Below are 16,341 nucleotides of genomic sequence, written 5' to 3'. Positions count from 1 at the left end.
CTCTCCTTCCAAATTTGCTAGCTAACAGGGTGATGCGCGTTGTGCTGCCAAGGTAAGCGGAAAGACATACCCGTGGATTAGGCCTTTAGGGCTTGCTATCTGACTATCGGATGAAGGGTATCTGCTTGGTCCTATTTGCATAGACGCTGAATTGTTCGAAACCGGACTCAATTGCCAGTGAGAGGGTACCGTCGGAGTTAGCCCCAGTCCACCTCCTGGAGTTTACGCATGTCGATGAGGTATTTCTATGTGTGTACCGGCGACCCACTGTGAATCAGGTCCTCCGTTCTTTATGATTCTTCGACATTTCTCAGGCCCCCGACGTGCCGGAGCTGCCGCCTTCTACTATAGTCGTGTCTCATTCCCTCCCGGAATGCCCTTTGTGGCTCGCTATGCCCCGAGGTTCTCGTCCCGACGTATAAATCCGGGATCCGAGGCCCTGCCCCTGGCCAGGCCTCCTCCCTTGGTCTCAGGTACCTGAAGGACACGTCGACTATGGGGTCTTCCTTCCAGCCCGTCATCGCTGTCATCCTCCTCGCCGTGCTGTCCTCCGTGCTCGCCGTTCCGACGTCGACGTTGCCAGTGCCACAACGTCGACAGGAGAACATCACCCCTTTAGCGCGAACACAGGTCTCGTCCTTCAAGCCATATACCAATTATGCAAGTACAGCGTACTGCGAACCGGCAAACACTCTGGCCTGGAACTGCGGGCCGAATTGTCAGGCCAACCCTTCCTTCATCCCCATCGCTTCTGGCGGAGATGGGGTGGTGACCCAATTCTGTAAGCATCCTTCTTACCATGTTCATCCCTGTTCCGACGCGCTCAATCGCCACCTTGTTACGGCAGGGTTCGTGGGCTATGATCCTACTTTGAACGAGATCATTGTCTCTCATCAGGGAACCGACGTGTCAAAGATGTGAGAACATATGGTTGTGTGCAATAGGAAACCTACGCTGATTGAGCTTGGTTGGCAGCGTCCCGGCCTTGACTGATGCCCTTACGCTCCTGGGACCTCTTGATTTGTCCTTATTTCCAGGAATGACACTACCCATCCAGGTTCACACAGGCTTTGCTGCGACCCACGCAAGGTGTGTTGCGAGGGTATCCACGGCACACGGTCCGCTTATCTGACTACTGCACCGAAGTTCGGCGCCGCAGGTACTGGCGGCTGTCCAAGAAGGGATGGACACGTACGGGGCCACCAGGGTCACGACCACGGGACATTCTCTCGGTGACGACGGTCGAGTCCTGCCTATACATCCGGGTACTAACGATAACTCTATTGGATAGGTGCTGCGATCGCCCTCCTAGACGCTGTGTTCCTTCCACTACACCTTCCGAATGGGACAGTGATGCGCTTCGTTGGGTATGGCACACCTCGTGTACGTACTGCGTGATTCTATTTCTATCCACAAGGGCTGTCTCTGAAGCTTCTTCGCTGCCTTGCAGGTAGGCGATCAGGACTTCGCGAACTACGTAGACGCACAGAACCTGACGGTCACGCACATCAACAACAAGGACGACCCTGTGCCCATCTTGCCTCTCATCTTGCTCGGCTTCCACCATCCACAGGGCGAGGTCCGCATCGAAAGCAACGGAGTGTGGAACACTTGTCCTGGTACATTTCGAAAGAACCCTGCTTCTATTTTCGGAAATAGAATCTAATCCGGTCTGCAAACAGGTCAGGACAACCCGAGCACTGAATGTAGCACCGGCTCTGTAAATCTGATTTTCAACAACGAATTCGACCACGACGGCCCATACGACGGCGTGACGATGGGATGCTCATCCGGCGGGGCAACTGGAACTGCACCCACGGGCATCTTGGGGCTACCAATCCCCATCATTGCGGAGTAGGATCGATATACGGGTTGCCGATTGCTGTCACGAGGTTGGGTCACTTGCTCAGGCTCCACTTGGAGCACGAGGATAACACGATCTTGTGGTAGAATATCCAGTCATGACATTGGATTGCTTGTTCTGGTGCTTACACCACAACATGGGTACAGCTGGGAATGAATCGGATCAATTTGGGAGTCGGATGAATGATACCCGATTGAGTCTGGACTTCGCGGTCATCGGATGAAGATGCCTCATTGAAGTGGCTATCGACGTCAAGGATACACCGCTGTATATTCGAAAGCTTCCATGGCATGTCAGCCTCGTGTGTAGTGGGTTCCATGCAAGCTCATGGAGCATGTCGAGCCACTCATCCGATAGGTATCGGCAAGATGTCTGGCAACGTTGAAAAAGGGCATGGTTGTGAGAACCTCTATCGTCCTTTAAGACTGGCAACCTACCTCGCGAAATCTCAAGAGAGGCTCACTATTCAACCCCACGAAAGAATCTGACGGCACGATGTAATGAGTAGTTCATTGGTCATCATATTAGGAAAAGGGCAGATCATCCGCGTACCGAGTACTCTGCGCTCTCCGATAGCAGCGAGGCTCCTTTTTGCTAGACTGAGACAGCGAACGATTCGCAGATGCCCACGTACAACGCAAAAGTGACGCGGCAATGCCATTCATGCGCGAGATAGAAGCCACCCAGTCCGCGCCACCGGCGATTAGGACAACGAGCCCTTCGTGTCTTCGCAAGCGAGATGGGTACCTTGAACTAATAATCAAGAGCATCTTTGTGGTGACACGTACCTTCCTGCACAAACCCGAGCTACGTTGCTCTCTCTATTGCCTTGAAATGATAGTGTGCGTAGAGAAACTCACCGTAACATAGCATCATTGACGTCCGTGGAACCCGTCCAATCGCACTAATGGTGTCCCGCGTTCCAACTCAGCACGGTCCGAGCCGATCTAAGTTGAGCTTCCATTCCCTTGTATGCTTGTGCTCCGCCTTGTGCTTCAGCTTCCAATCCACAGTCTCACAATCGGGGCTGCAGTAGCCACCTATGCGGGCGCTCCTCCTGAACGCACGGAGTGCATGCCCGCAGCTTGATGCCGTTCACGCCGTCCTTCTTCCGGCACGTACGGCATTGCTCAAGTAGGATGGCATCGGGAATGATCGCCCCCACGTCGCGCTCGCTGGAGGGCGACGGATGGCACTGGGGAGTAGCCATCGTGGCATCGAAGGCGTCTCCTAGGAAGTGTTTGGGACGTGAGGATCGGATGTCCGGTTGCGTCGATACTCCAGTGGGAAGAGTCCAAGGGAGTCGTCTTACGGATGCAGTCCTGCAGTGTGACGGAGCTGAGGATAACCAATATGTGGATGACGTGGGCGTCGTCGCGACGCATGAACGTGACATGTCTGGCAAGAAGGGGGACGCCGACGGTATCCTCCTGCTTGTCGTTATTCGCATGGTTTACGTACGCGCTGCTGCAAGGTTTTGCTTAGCTGCGTAGGCCGTGACGCTCCTATTGTATTCAGTCGGACGCCGACACTGAACACGAACGGCCGAGTATCTGGCTTGAGAAGTTAGCCGGTTTGAGAGAGGAGAGCACGCAAAACTCACACTTTGCACTCACCCTGACGCGTTGTGGCGAAGGGTCCAATGTAGTCCAGACCCAAGTTCGCGATGTATGAGGGACGGAGGAAGATGCTATGTTAACGTCGGCGGTCTCGATGAACGTTTGTATCTATTGATTGGTTGACGTGAGAGGCGCATGTATGCGCTTCGACACGCTGGCGTTACATATTTCGACGCCCGGCGCGTTCTACGCCATAGATTCATGACTATGCACGGAATAGTGGACTTCATTTAGGCGTTGGCCGGCCGTCCGAAAGGCATACTTGCTCTCTCCGTGTGACAGAAGCCACTGATTTTTGATGGTGCCAACGGGAACCGCTACCATTTGTCTGCGAACGTTAGTGAATGCTGCTTGATCTATTGAAAATGGCTATGACTTGACATCACCTCTATAACTATTGCCCGGTAGAAACACGCTGCAACGAGACTCCTCGCGCTGCCCCTCTCCTCAAGCGAAACGCGCGCGACGTGCTCGCTTGCCGTCCGCTCTTTAGCACGTGCTTCGGCTCAAACTAATCTCCTCTGGGTGCATCTGCCGATGGATTCCGAGTGGCAAGGGATTGGGGGTAATCACACATGCACTCGCCATACTTAAGCGCCTGAGGCATTCCTCGGCAATTGGCGGTGAGCGCCTCACATACTGTATGTAGTCCGATGCGCCACAACTCGCACGCTCACCAGCCATCAGCGTTAGCAGAGAAGGTCTGACCGGTCGCAGTTTCACTAAGACTTCGAAACTTACCATTAGGTCTGAACGTCCCGACTTCCAACGGTCGAGCGGGTCAGTAGTCACAATTTTCCGACACGGGTAGATGAATGCTGATAAGCCCGGCGACAACTTATAGCGTCATCAACAACTTCATGTAAGTACGGTTGACGTCATAGCATGAAGGTCGTCGTTATAGCATATCCAGTGCTATTCGCTGATATTTTTCTCCAAGTGGGCATGCCCTTCTCCCCATCCCATACTCCATGTCCGACGGGAACACTTTTCGCAGAGAACAGTGGTGGCAACGTTTCGAGTCTACTAGTGCAAGAGTCAATGAAGGGATTTTCCAATGACTGGCAGTTGAATGGAGACGCGTTACACAGACCACGCCTGTCTGCATCCTGATTGCTGCTTGTTCGGGTCGATATCGACCTATCTCAAGCGGGAGCCAGCCTCACTGTCGGCGGCTGACCGGCCAGTCAAGGTGGTCAGACCGGTGGCCAGTGACCTCGAACAGCATGGCTCGCAGCTCTTGGTTCACTTTCTTGGCTGCCCTTTCCGCCATCTCCATCGGCGTGCGAGCCGTCCCTGCCCCGCATACCCTGACAATCCGCCAGGATGCCATTACACCCCTACCTTCAGCAGAAATAGCCGCATTCAAGCCGTATACGTGGTACGCGAGCACTGCGTACTGCCATCCCTCGTCCACCAAGGCTTGGAACTGCGGCAAAAACTGCGATGCAAACCCTACCTTCGTGCCAGTGGATTCCGGAGGAGACGGCAACGAGACTCAATTCTGTAGGTATCTCAAGGCGGCCATCGCATTCTGTTGATTGAGGCTGACAGTCGTCGTCCTATCAGGGTATGTTGGTTATGATCCCACGCTCAACGTGGTCATCGTTGGTCACGAGGGTACGGACGTAACGGAAATGTACGTCACGTTCTTATACTTGGTCGAGCAGTGATGAATCCTGAATTTGGTGCAGCGCTCCTCCTCTCATCGACATGGATACTTCCCTTGTGCGATTAGATGCTAAACTCTTTCCCGGTGCCGACCCATCCGTTCGTGTCCACGAGGGTTTCGCCGGAACACAAAGCAGGTATGCCCCCCCTTGACCATCGCATCACACTGTCCTCATCACCGTTCTGTAGATCAGCCCCTGGAGTAATAGCCGCTGTGGAGGAGGCACTGTCTCTCCATCCTACTAGGAATGTCACCGTCGTGGGACACTCTCTTGGTGAGTTTGTACTCACAGTAATGCAATCCTGTGTCCTCGCTTACGTTCCAGTTCAGGTGCCGCTATTGCCCTGTTGGATGCCGTGTCCTTGCCACTTCATCTGCCTTCGGACGTGTACGTTCGTTACATCGGATATGCATCGCCTCGGGTAAGGGGATCCTCTTGTAAGATACGCGACTAGAGCTCAAGTACTTCCCCAGGTTGGCAATAAAGCTTGGGCCAATTGGGTCGACTCGTTGCGCATGGACATCACCCGCGTCAATAACAAAGAAGACCCCGTCCCGGCTCTCCCTCCTATGGAGTTCCTGTACCACCACGTCGGCGGCGAACACCATATTAGCGACGACGATGTTTGGGTCTCTTGCCCAGGTGAGTTCATCCTTCATTACCGCTTTGAAGATTCCCGCAATCCATTGATCGCGGAATACATAGGCCAGGATAACCTCAGTGATCAGTGCAGCACCGGCGCTGTGAACATATTTAGATTCAATGCTACTCAGCACCTAGGTCCGTACGATGGAGTGACCATTCACTGCTAGGCGTACATACCCGAGCCCGAGCCGGCGGTCGATATTGTCAGCGACGGGATGACCGAGACCTGTTTCGCAATGCATTCTCGTAGGTACGTGTTACCGACAACGTCCGCAGTGAGTCTAGTACATGTGGATATGGATAACGATATAGTGATGTACGAGGGTCATGGGGAGTAACCCACACCAACGAGGCACGACTTGATAGCAAAAGAATCAAGTTCAACGGTGGCAAAAGACATGGGCTCCAGCCAGACACAAGAAGGAAAACACCTCACCGACTTCGTCTCCCCATATCCACCCTCTCCACTTTAAAATCTGACATCGGCGTCTTTCGACGTCTCGCCGCCTCCCTTGCGGGGGACTGGCTACGGAGCCAGTCATTGATGGCCCGACAAGAGAACATAAACGCAGCAATAGGCATGATTGACGCCTCTGACTGACAACATCGCGGTATCTGACGAGGTTTAGAGCTGACGGACTACTGCTTATTGTGCCCGAAGAGTAACCGCTTCACTTTTGAGTAGTCGACGTCGGTGCACCACATGTACCGATTCTGATCTCCAAAGGACGTCGAAAAAGACGGTGGCACGGCAACGCACCCATAGAAATCATGTCGTTACCTGCGGCGTGCGGCGTACGGCACAGCGTCTGGGCGGGGAGATTAGAAGGTTCTTTCTGGAGGTGAATTGAGAACAGCCTACCTCCCGGTGTTGTAGAGCGAGCTGCATTCAAGCTGACTAATCAACATCCGGTTTGCCAGGAGAACAGACAACACCCTGGAAAGTGGAGGTTAGCAGGCTGACGGTAATCCAATTAGATACAGACATAAGCATGGAAGGCACAAATGCGCGCGGGCATGCGCGATAACCTCGAAATATTACCTCACCTTTCGAGGAGGATATACTCTACATATCGTTTACCGGAATGACGAGCGGAAGGTACTCTTCGGTGGGTTATCACCTGCGATGTGACCAAGGTTGATGGCGACTGGTCTACTGGTCTCCGCCCACGGCATTGTATCGCATGCAGCTAGCACATACGGCTAGCGGCGCGAGGACACTCGCTTGTTGTCGCATTGTTGTTTCCGCTACGTCTGCTGGAGTGCATCACAAATCTGAGTCCCACAACTCGAGCGTCGAGGACCGCTGGCCGCCGCTCACGGCATTCCAGAAAAGGGCGGCGTGGACGACAGGATTGAATCTCTGTTTATTACGCCGAAGACTTCTTGGGTAGCTTAAACCTCTAATGACGTGCCTAATAGTCATGCAGCGATCATTACCCAGCTGTTAGTCTTTGCTAGATACAGAGGCAGGATAACGGGGTTACGTACCACTGTACATAGCCTTGGAGCCGGTCCCTGCATTTTGACCCCACCACCTCTATTCGAAACCTAATAACCAAGACATACAGTATACACCCAGCTCAACGAAAGCACACAGACAAATAGCCAGCCTTGACCCAAGGTCATGACCACCGCTTGCGGATCATCGGGCCGTCTAACATCCTCAGCGCCCGGTTGAGGTCTCCGTCGATCGTCGTATTCCATGCCCACTGCCAATTCGTTACTATACGCGAACTGATCTCGTCCAGCTTGGCAGAGGCCTCGTCATCCGACCGTCGGGCGGGACGATCGAAGGTGAGTCCTGGGAAGTTGAGGGTGTACAAGAGGCCGTTCTCGCGAGAAGCCTCTTGCACCCGCTGAGCGAAGGGTCTGCGGACGGCATCGTATGCACAGAGCGCACGGTCGATAGTCGCCAGCGTTGTTCGGGCGTCGCCGAGGAGCGTAGCGAGCACGTAGGCGTCCTGCACGCAAGGTGCCCAATAAACGTCAGCGTCGTGTGAGACAACGCAGCATTTAGCACCGATTTGGGGTTCGATGACGTACCTCTATTGACTGACCGGCGCCGGCGCCCTGATATGGCATCATGGCATGGGCCTGCGACACCGCCAGCACGAAGGTCAGACGTCTGTGCCGGAACCACAGATGGTTACGACGCACCGCATCACCCAAGAGGGCTACCCTCCCGGACACGAAAGTTGGTAGGGGCGAGGTCGTGTGTATTGCCCACCTGTTGACCTTTTGTAATGACTTGCATGGCATCGTCAACGATAAGTGAGGTCCAGGACAAGACAAGACATGCCTGAACAAGAGCATGAACCTCTGGTTCCCATCCGTCGAAGTCTGCTAGCACTTCTTCATGGGAAACGTCTTGTACCCAAGGCCTATCGAACGACGAGCCCTCCAGATCATAGCGGGACCGAAAGGCGGCAAAGTTGATGAAGGTCCCGCGCGCTATCGGATATACTGTCAGCTCCTACATCATCGTCAGCATCCAAGTCGTTCTTCGAGGGCTTCTAAGCTCACCGAGTTCTCCCCAAGGTACTACGCGAGGACATGGACCAACAACTTAGCTGTCTAGGCCATCGAAGTCACATGTCAGAGAGCGCTCACCAGCATTGGCCGATTTAATACCTGATGCTGCGGGGCGCGCTGGCGGAGGATCTCAGCAGGAATGAGCGCACGGTAGGCAACGGTCCCGCTCCACTTAGGAGCACCAGCGGCCAGCAGCCTCTGAGCCTCCTCGACCTTTCCCTCTGCCCTAACGATTGACGCAAGCTCCCTCGCCAGGGCACTCCGTACCGCTGATTTTACTCCATCAGCTCCGATAAGCACGTCGCAGGTTGCAGTGGTGCCGTCTCGGAAATAAAGTTTTGTGGCGGGCTGGGGGGAGGAAGTATGGCTATAAGAGACAAGACGCTTGCCCGTATGGGTGCGGCACTGCGATGATAGATGACGTAGTATGACTCCGTGAAAGTCGGGACGGTGGAATGCGAGCAGGCCTCCTTTGTGGCAGACAACTGAGCTTTCGGTGCATAGGCTACATGAAAGTGGAACCGACCTGGGGTGGAGAGTGTATAGAAGCTGGCACCCTCAGGCTGGTCTCCTTTCCTCAAGGTGAATGCAACTCCTAGACGGTCGTCAGATAAAACAGCAGGAGTGGAGTGGTTGCCCCACGTACTCGGTTGCTCTGTAGGTGGAACCATCGCGACCTTTGTTAGGTCATCGGCCAAACCAAGGGCACACAATATTTTCCACGAGCGAGGCCACAGTCCAATGCCAGCCCCGATCTCGGTGAATGCGGCTGCCGACTCATAAACATCTACCTGAATGTCATGGTAACGAGAGAGTGCAAGGGCGCAAGTCAAGCCACCAACGCCCCCTCCACTGGAAGGCTCTGAGAGACGCATGCGGAAGTAGGAAATAGGGCAGCGTACCAGATTGCGACTCGGAATCTCTTAGTAGTCATGGGATTATTCGAATAAAGCGCAGATCAGGAACCTGCGACGGTGGGTACTTGGTTTTTGAGGAGTGTATATTCTCGTGGAATGCGGACGAGGATGGAGGATGGGTTATGATCAAGCACGATGTCCCGAGAGCTATTTAACGGCCCGATTATGTAGAGCGAGTGCGCCGTGAGACGCGAAGGAAGGACGGGTGTACGAAGGAAAGCCCACTGGGAAGAGTGGGATGGTGTGCGAGGATGTTGAACGGCGGAGAACAAGGTCTCGCGTAGGGCATACTGAGGCGGGAAGCGTCGCGAAAATCACGGAGCGGCCCCGTTGGAGCGCCATGTGGGCATGGGTCTCACGAAATGGTCGGAAGAAAGCAGGACTCCGACAGGAGCGTTGCCTTTTCCCCATGTTCGTATCCGCCGCAACGGGTTAGGGCTGCGAGGCACACGGAGATTGATCTGACTACAGCCAGGTAGCCGAACGCGCAGGGAGACTCGCGCTTCACATAGCCTCATCCCCGAGGTCATCATCAATGCGTGGGTTACCAAACCTTGGTGATACGTGGGAATCACCATCAAAAGATAAGAGCTACAACAGAAGGATGGAAGACTGGCTGGAGGTTGGAGATGTAAGTAGTTCACTGGCATCGTCACCTGAACCTTCCATCACAGCGCTTAACTCAGCCCCAATCGCGAACTAAATCTGATCGTGAATCGGCTCCTTAATTTCAAATCCTCCTACCGACGTCCACCACGGCCCGAAATATGGTGAATCGTCAACGTTCAAACGTTCAACGGTAGAACCTCAGACACATCATCGACTTGACATGGCCCACGGCCTCCGACAATCCATCTTGTACAAGCACGGTAAGCAGCATTGCTATCCTAATTATGTCTAATTCTGCAGTCCGTAGTGATGTCAGCCTATCACAGCACCGTTCCGCTGCCAACTCGCAATTCCAGCTGCCAATCATGTGGTAACATTCCATGTTTGCCTGCGCAGACTCTCAGGGGGTATACGTCGGGCGGCTCAATGTTACAGCGGTCCCCCGCGCGACGTTTTACGCACAGTCGGTACCCGAAGTTCGCGGCCCGAAGGCGCCGAACCAGGGTTAAGCGGGACATTTGAGCTCCGAGTCTGGGCTTAACGCGGCATTGCCTGTACCGCTGGCATCCGGTGAGTGCGGCTAACGTGCTGGACCACCTCGGCATTTCAGATTGGAAGCTCAACTGTGTATGTTCAGGAAGTCGCGCAGGGGCCCATCGTTCTGAAAACAGCTGGAAGGAGCGCAGCGCCAGCCGCCTAAGGACGAACTTGAATTGATACTCGTGCCCATATCAAGTACGATTTGATCGGTGTGCAGACGGCGCCACGACTCAACGGCTTGAAGGTCTACTGATATACTCACAGTAGGCCCGCCGAGGGGAAGAGACTTTCGTGCGATCCGCCTAGTAGCAGGGGATCGTGGTGGCGTGCTCCAGGCTCGTTGATTCACAGCAGCTGCCTAATGTGGAAGTCCCCCGGCGATCGGCGTTAAGGAGGGCGTGCCCAGCCCTCGGCCATCCTGGAGCCGTTGCCCAACTCGACGAGGACGCTGGGATAGCTCTGTTGCCTTGTTTCGCTGCGCGACCGAAGGCGTCGGGGCGGCGGAAAAGGCACCCCGATCCCTTCGTGGGCGTCCCTAATTTTCAGTCCGAACTCTGACATCGCCTGATGTGCGAATCTCCCGGATCTCCACACGGTCTAGTACAATTGGCAGACACCTGACGTGCGTCACCAGGTACGCTTCATACTCACCGCCGTATAACTAACGCTATCGAAGCGCACTGGGCTGCTCAATAGCCGCTTGCTTTGACGAGACTCTTCCTCACCACGCTCAACAGATGACGGACTCACTTTCTCCCACCGGGCAACTAACGTCCTGGTTGACATTTTTTCAGGGGCCCTATCGTGAGCATCACGTTATCACTGAACAATCTAGCTCTTCATACCACGTAGCGCAGGCAGATAGGCCGCGCCATCTGCCTACGTGCCATCCGCTCCTTTCGCAGTCATATGCTTCTGGAAGCGCAAATTCAAATAGCGTCTCGCATGCGTAATGCTTCGCGGGTTCTCATCTTCTTCCACGAGTTGCGAGATTAACTCTGGGAGTCGCCTTGTCCCACATGTGAAATGGTGAGGCTTTGTATTCGTTCGACCTACATCACAGTTTCACTGCGAATGCCATTGACCCAGTGTCAGCTGGATAAATTCATCGCAGTGTCCCCTTGGCGTCATCACGACTATATGCATTCTCATGTACGTACGAGCTATGCGCTGACATCTCGCGTGTAACAAGTGATGCAAAACGTGCCGTCGGCTTCTTTACCCTATTCGTGGTCCCGCTCTGCTCCGCTGCTCATGCCTCCGGACCGAACCAGCCAAGCTCGAACATGCTCAAATCACCGGCGGCCTTCAGCGACGGGTGCGCGTGCCGTGTGTCTGGCTATCAGAATGTCGAAGCTTCGAAGCTCGCAGCATCCGCGCGTAATGGCTCCGCGCAGTCCTTCCTGTCCGCGAAAATCGGCGTCGCACATGTCCTCGAGTTATGTAATGGGGTTCGCGACTTTCAGAGATGGCAATCGCAGCAGGTAACAAGGGTTAGATGGCTAGGTTGGAAGTCCGCTAGGGCGGACTGCTTCCGGCATTTTGCACGCGGCTGGAGACATGGGAGATTCAAGTGTCCCGGAGACCGCACAGAACACATCTTGTGGTGGCCATGGGAGGATGTGTCTTGTCTTATGAAAAGCATACAGTCAGAGGTACAGGTATGGCTGTCATGTAGTTTCTGGAATGCGAATTGCCCGGCTACTACGTATATGCAAGCGCGGAGTACCTGTAGGGGGGCAATAGTAGGAATCTTGGCGTTTCGTTTCATTCTTTTCTATCTGAAAGGGCCTTCGGCCCGGGCCGTTCGATGGCACTGCACTGGCTTGATTCACTATTGGTCCTCCTTGAATCACTCTGAGCTCCACAGCTCGACCTTTTCCGGAAGGTAACCTCCTCCATCATTTTTTTAAACAGCACGGTCCCCAAGCGACGATCGATTTCGAGGCGGACAGTGGTTCTGTGGCGCCGAACCTATTGCACTCAGCGGAACGTCTCCTCGGTCTCTGCCTCATTGGCGGCCGGGTCGGTCGCGCGCAAACCGTCAAACGAGGGAGCTCAACTGGCTAATGTTGCAAACCCGAGCGAATTTCTTGGCTCAGGGACCAGTTGGGCCGTGCGCGATCCCATCGATCCGCTGCCATCGGTCAGCGGTAAGATCGGTCGATAGCCGAGCAGTCCAACATATCTGAGATACCGAGAATAGGGGCCGGTGCAGAAACGCCATCCTCTGGGCGGCGAGTCGGGCGGACGAGGTCAAGAGTGTGAAGGCCCCGGGCCTGTGTGTGCTGCGCGGTCGCACCGTGCTATTTGCGTCGAACCAATCCGTGGCGTTTGCGTCGCTGCTTTTCATGACTCTGGGGCGTGGTCTCCACATTTGGGTGATGTCATGAGAGCCTGTGAGTGCCGGAAGCTGGCACAAAAGGGAGACATATATGGGAAGCCTTCTACCCGTATGTGGTTCGTAGAGGGACCTGTTGACATGATACAAACGTCATACAAATGATGGAGATAGGACGGTAAGGCGGAAAGAGGGTGTCGTGTAGACGTAGTGACCGAACTGTACGTCCCAGGGCGAGATGCCGGACCCAAGGAGTTGGCCGTGTGGTGGATACAAAGGAACCCTTCTGCCTGCTACGTCAGTACGGCTACGGTCTGCAAAACAAACCGCGTGGTCGGCGGTGTTAACCCCAGAGCCGTTGGAGACGACAGACGAGAACTTTTGAATCCTTGAGACCGGCTCCAGCCTCGCCTTCTCTGGTCCAGACTGCATCCTATGTCATCTCCGTCGTGACGGAGGGGAAATGAGGTTACTCGTGGGCGTAAAGACGTATGGTATCGCGAGGGCCTCGATCATGAGACGTTGAGTTGCGGCTGGCTCGCGCTGGACCACACGTCAGGCGACGCTCGTCGTGAGACAACCGAGCCAATAAGGGCATTGTCCGTTGTCATATCGAGCGGTTGCGCAAGCTGCATCGCCCAATTCATGCCACCCCCTCAGGTTTTCCGGGTCCCTGCGCGAGCCGCCGGCAGCAAGGGTGCCATTCTGAGATTCGAAGTCAGCTCCGCTCAGCTACGGTCGTCCAGACGTCGTGTTATGCCCTCACTCTCTGACGCCTTGATGTTGCCTTCTCCTCGCCTCACCCTCGCAGCCTACGAACTCTGTGGCCCGGAAATGCGGACTCGCTTCCTCCAGGCCTACCTGGGACCAACTGCGAGAACGTCAGGCAATCCGATGGTCCCTGTCCAAGGCTAACCTTCATAATTGACCAGCTCATCGTAGGGTGAAGGTGCGATTCTTGAATCTGATTCGAAGCAACCTTCCAGACTCTGAGTCATCTCCGTGAATTGAGTATGTAGCGGTCGATCGTGCACGGTCGGGATGCACATCGAGGGATAAGGATATTGCTGTCTACATACTAAGTTTGGTGAGTGATCTCTGCAAAACACTCACCCGCGCCGAGTGCTGAGGTCCCCATGGCTGGGTTTGCCGATTGATCGATCAACGCATCCAAAAGCCGGGTCACGCGCAATTCTCTTGCCGCAAGTGGCACTCCTTCATAGCAGGAGCGTCTCATCGACTCCACAAAGGTACTTAAGCCAGGTTGTGCGAGAGATCTGACTCTTCATCTCGCCCTCCCCGAGATGTCCCCTGCATTGTCCCTCCATCTCTCATCCTTTCCTCCCCCGCCTCCTACGAATTTCGCCGATGGCCGCCCGTAAGCCCTCCACGTATTGCATCCCAGTGGTGAGTGTCAACGCCGTAGCCTGCTCCCATGCAAAGGGTCTAGGACGGGGCGTGCGTAATGGCTTTCAAGGCGGGGAAGAGGAATCATCGCAGGAGGCCATTTATCGCCACCTCATTTCGCGTCCAAATTTGCAGACAAAGCCAGCGGCTCCGAACGTATTCTGCGCAAGAAATAGCACCTCTCGGTGCTATTTCTCGCTGGAATACGCTCGCCGACGTACGGCTTGCGGCCTTTGACCTTCGACATAGAGATGAATACCACTCACTTGTAGTGATACCGGCGCGATCATTCTATGCGGATTGCATCTTGTTCTCGTTTGGATAGCGTGGAGGAAAGCCACATCACGCAATGGGCGTTGGCGAAGGCACTAGTGCCGGTCATTATATCAATAATCCAGTAAAAAGCTGGGAATGGCAATGTGAAATGCGACACACGGTACATGTTCCACGCGGTATAATTATATGCTTCAGAGGCTCCGCATGAGCTCACATCTGTTCTCTCACGACAACATCGTACTGGCACTCGGCGCGGGCCCGAACGATCTTCATACGACGCCAGGTTGCTTCCGGCGGCTGCGCTTGGGTCGGAAGGTACAACGTGGTAGAGTTTTTCAGGGCGTCTACATGATGTTTCCCTTGGTTCGCGCACGGATCAGCGGCAGCCCCGTGCCGAGGCCCGCAAGCCTGCGTCTCGGTCACCTCCCAGCTCGGGGACAAGTTGGCCTAGAATACTCCTAACTCAGATGATCATTGTGTTCAGGGGCTTCCAGCAGTGGGACAGAGCCGCAATGTCTTCAGGGTGGGCATAGCTTGGGGCTCGACTGGGGGTTTTACGTGGTCTGAGCACATCCTTTGGCGCGGGGAATGCGACAATGGGTTTTACTTTCCTTGCACTCCTGCACCCTCCGCCCGCTACGCGATTCATGATCAACCCTTCGCTTGTGCTTGCTCAACGAACTCCTAATGTGTTCTGTGGGCTGTCTGCAAGACGGCCGTATCGAGTATTGCCGCCTTCGGCGACAAGATGTCCAAGCCGACGTCTCCACTACCATGGCTGGCACAGTAGGACGTACAATTTCCAACTTCGGACTCGATAATCAGTAAATCCATGTCCTATTATGACAAATTGCATGACTCGAGGCGTTGTGTGGGTCAAATAGGAGGCGCGACTTCCCAGCGACTTCGAGCGCGGGGTCCTCGCGGAGTGCAGCGTGAACATCTGTTGCATGGTTTGCTCGGCGGATCGCAATCGATCTCGGTGCGAGACGATTGTGACCTCTGTGTGCCGTTCCGCTCCAGTCGCGCGGAGCAGAAACGCCTACCATGCCAGCCGGTGTCGGCGCTGCGTTGGCACCGAATTGTGGCGACGTTCGGTTTACTTACAGCTAACTGCAAAAACATAGAGCGTTTGGGTCCGCTCTGTGCGCGCGTGCCTTGTTTGGTCACCTGCCTGAAACAGTAGGACAGGGCGCTCAATGCACGAGCACATTGACGTCGGTGCGAGTTGATGCGCGCCAATGCTCTGCAATGCATCGTGACCAAGACGTCTCAAAATACATCCCCAGAACTCAATGCGAAGGCACGATGGCTAGGAGGAATGTAACTTGGGGTAGTTGGGGAAGAATGTAAGTTGTATATCCAGGTATCACCGTTATGTGATCTCAAGCGCTTATCTCACGTCACGGGGTTCTCAGCGAGCAGTAACTTTTCGTTCGCGAAGGCTGTGATAGCGAGGGTACTCATAACGCAACTGTCCCGGATGCAGACGAACGCAGCACATCCATTTTCGTTGCGTGCAGAGGTTCAAATGCTGATGTAAATGTAGGGGATGCGAGAAGGGCAAGGTAGAACCAGTATGTCTTCAAGCGCCGCTGCCTACTGTTTCGGGCAGGCGGCCAAACAAGGCACGCGCGTACAGAGCGGACCCAAACGCTTCATGTTTTTGCAGTTAGCTGTAAGTTCAAATGTACTTCCGGAGTCGGACTTGGGCCTCGCTTCCTGAATGTGTGATTGCGCTCTTGCGATTCATACTACCCACTTCATACCGCAGATATAGGATACAAATCGAGTACTACATTGTCTTGAGAGGACATCAGAGACCATGCCATCTTAGCGTCCACATTGTAATAGGCGCAAGTCGTGTCCGTGGTACGTGAAATAATACAGTAGGGTATGGCATGCACATCATGAA

At 54.5% G+C, this 16,341-nt stretch overlaps 3 protein-coding genes across 3 annotated transcripts; 2 read left to right on the top strand and 1 right to left on the bottom strand.

The window, feature by feature from the left end:
- Positions 1-446: 446 nt before the first annotated feature.
- DICSQDRAFT_153416 (alpha/beta-hydrolase) lies at positions 447-1,858 on the top strand (the record flags this gene model as incomplete). The annotated part of the gene is made up of 7 exons (XM_007363128.1): positions 447-781; positions 848-917; positions 976-1,089; positions 1,147-1,232; positions 1,292-1,383; positions 1,451-1,619; positions 1,683-1,858. Exons 1-7 carry the CDS (start codon positions 496-498, stop codon positions 1,856-1,858), a joined length of 993 nt encoding a protein of 330 aa, XP_007363190.1. The 5' UTR covers positions 447-495.
- A 2,851-nt stretch (positions 1,859-4,709) lies between these two features.
- DICSQDRAFT_167535 (alpha/beta-hydrolase) lies at positions 4,710-5,968 on the top strand (the record flags this gene model as incomplete). Its single annotated transcript, XM_007363127.1, has 7 exons — positions 4,710-4,989; positions 5,053-5,122; positions 5,178-5,291; positions 5,344-5,429; positions 5,486-5,577; positions 5,630-5,798; positions 5,862-5,968. 7 exons carry the CDS (start codon positions 4,710-4,712, stop codon positions 5,966-5,968), a joined length of 918 nt encoding a protein of 305 aa, XP_007363189.1.
- A 1,458-nt stretch (positions 5,969-7,426) lies between these two features.
- Positions 7,427-9,664, bottom strand: DICSQDRAFT_145027 (FAD/NAD(P)-binding domain-containing protein; the record flags this gene model as incomplete). Its single annotated transcript, XM_007363126.1, has 10 exons — positions 7,427-7,765; positions 7,848-7,898; positions 7,962-8,051; positions 8,104-8,277; positions 8,328-8,345; positions 8,415-8,806; positions 8,863-8,931; positions 8,983-9,188; positions 9,239-9,256; positions 9,654-9,664. The coding sequence occupies 10 exons, from the start codon at positions 9,662-9,664 to the stop codon at positions 7,427-7,429; spliced, it is 1,368 nt and encodes a 455-aa protein (XP_007363188.1).
- Between the last annotated feature and the right edge of the window lie 6,677 nt (positions 9,665-16,341).

The sequence above is a fragment of the Dichomitus squalens genome, assembly GCF_000275845.1.
Source record: "Dichomitus squalens LYAD-421 SS1 unplaced genomic scaffold DICSQscaffold_5, whole genome shotgun sequence".
NCBI classification, from domain to species: domain Eukaryota; kingdom Fungi; phylum Basidiomycota; class Agaricomycetes; order Polyporales; family Polyporaceae; genus Dichomitus; species Dichomitus squalens.
This window is presented reverse-complemented; position numbering and strand designations above follow the sequence as displayed.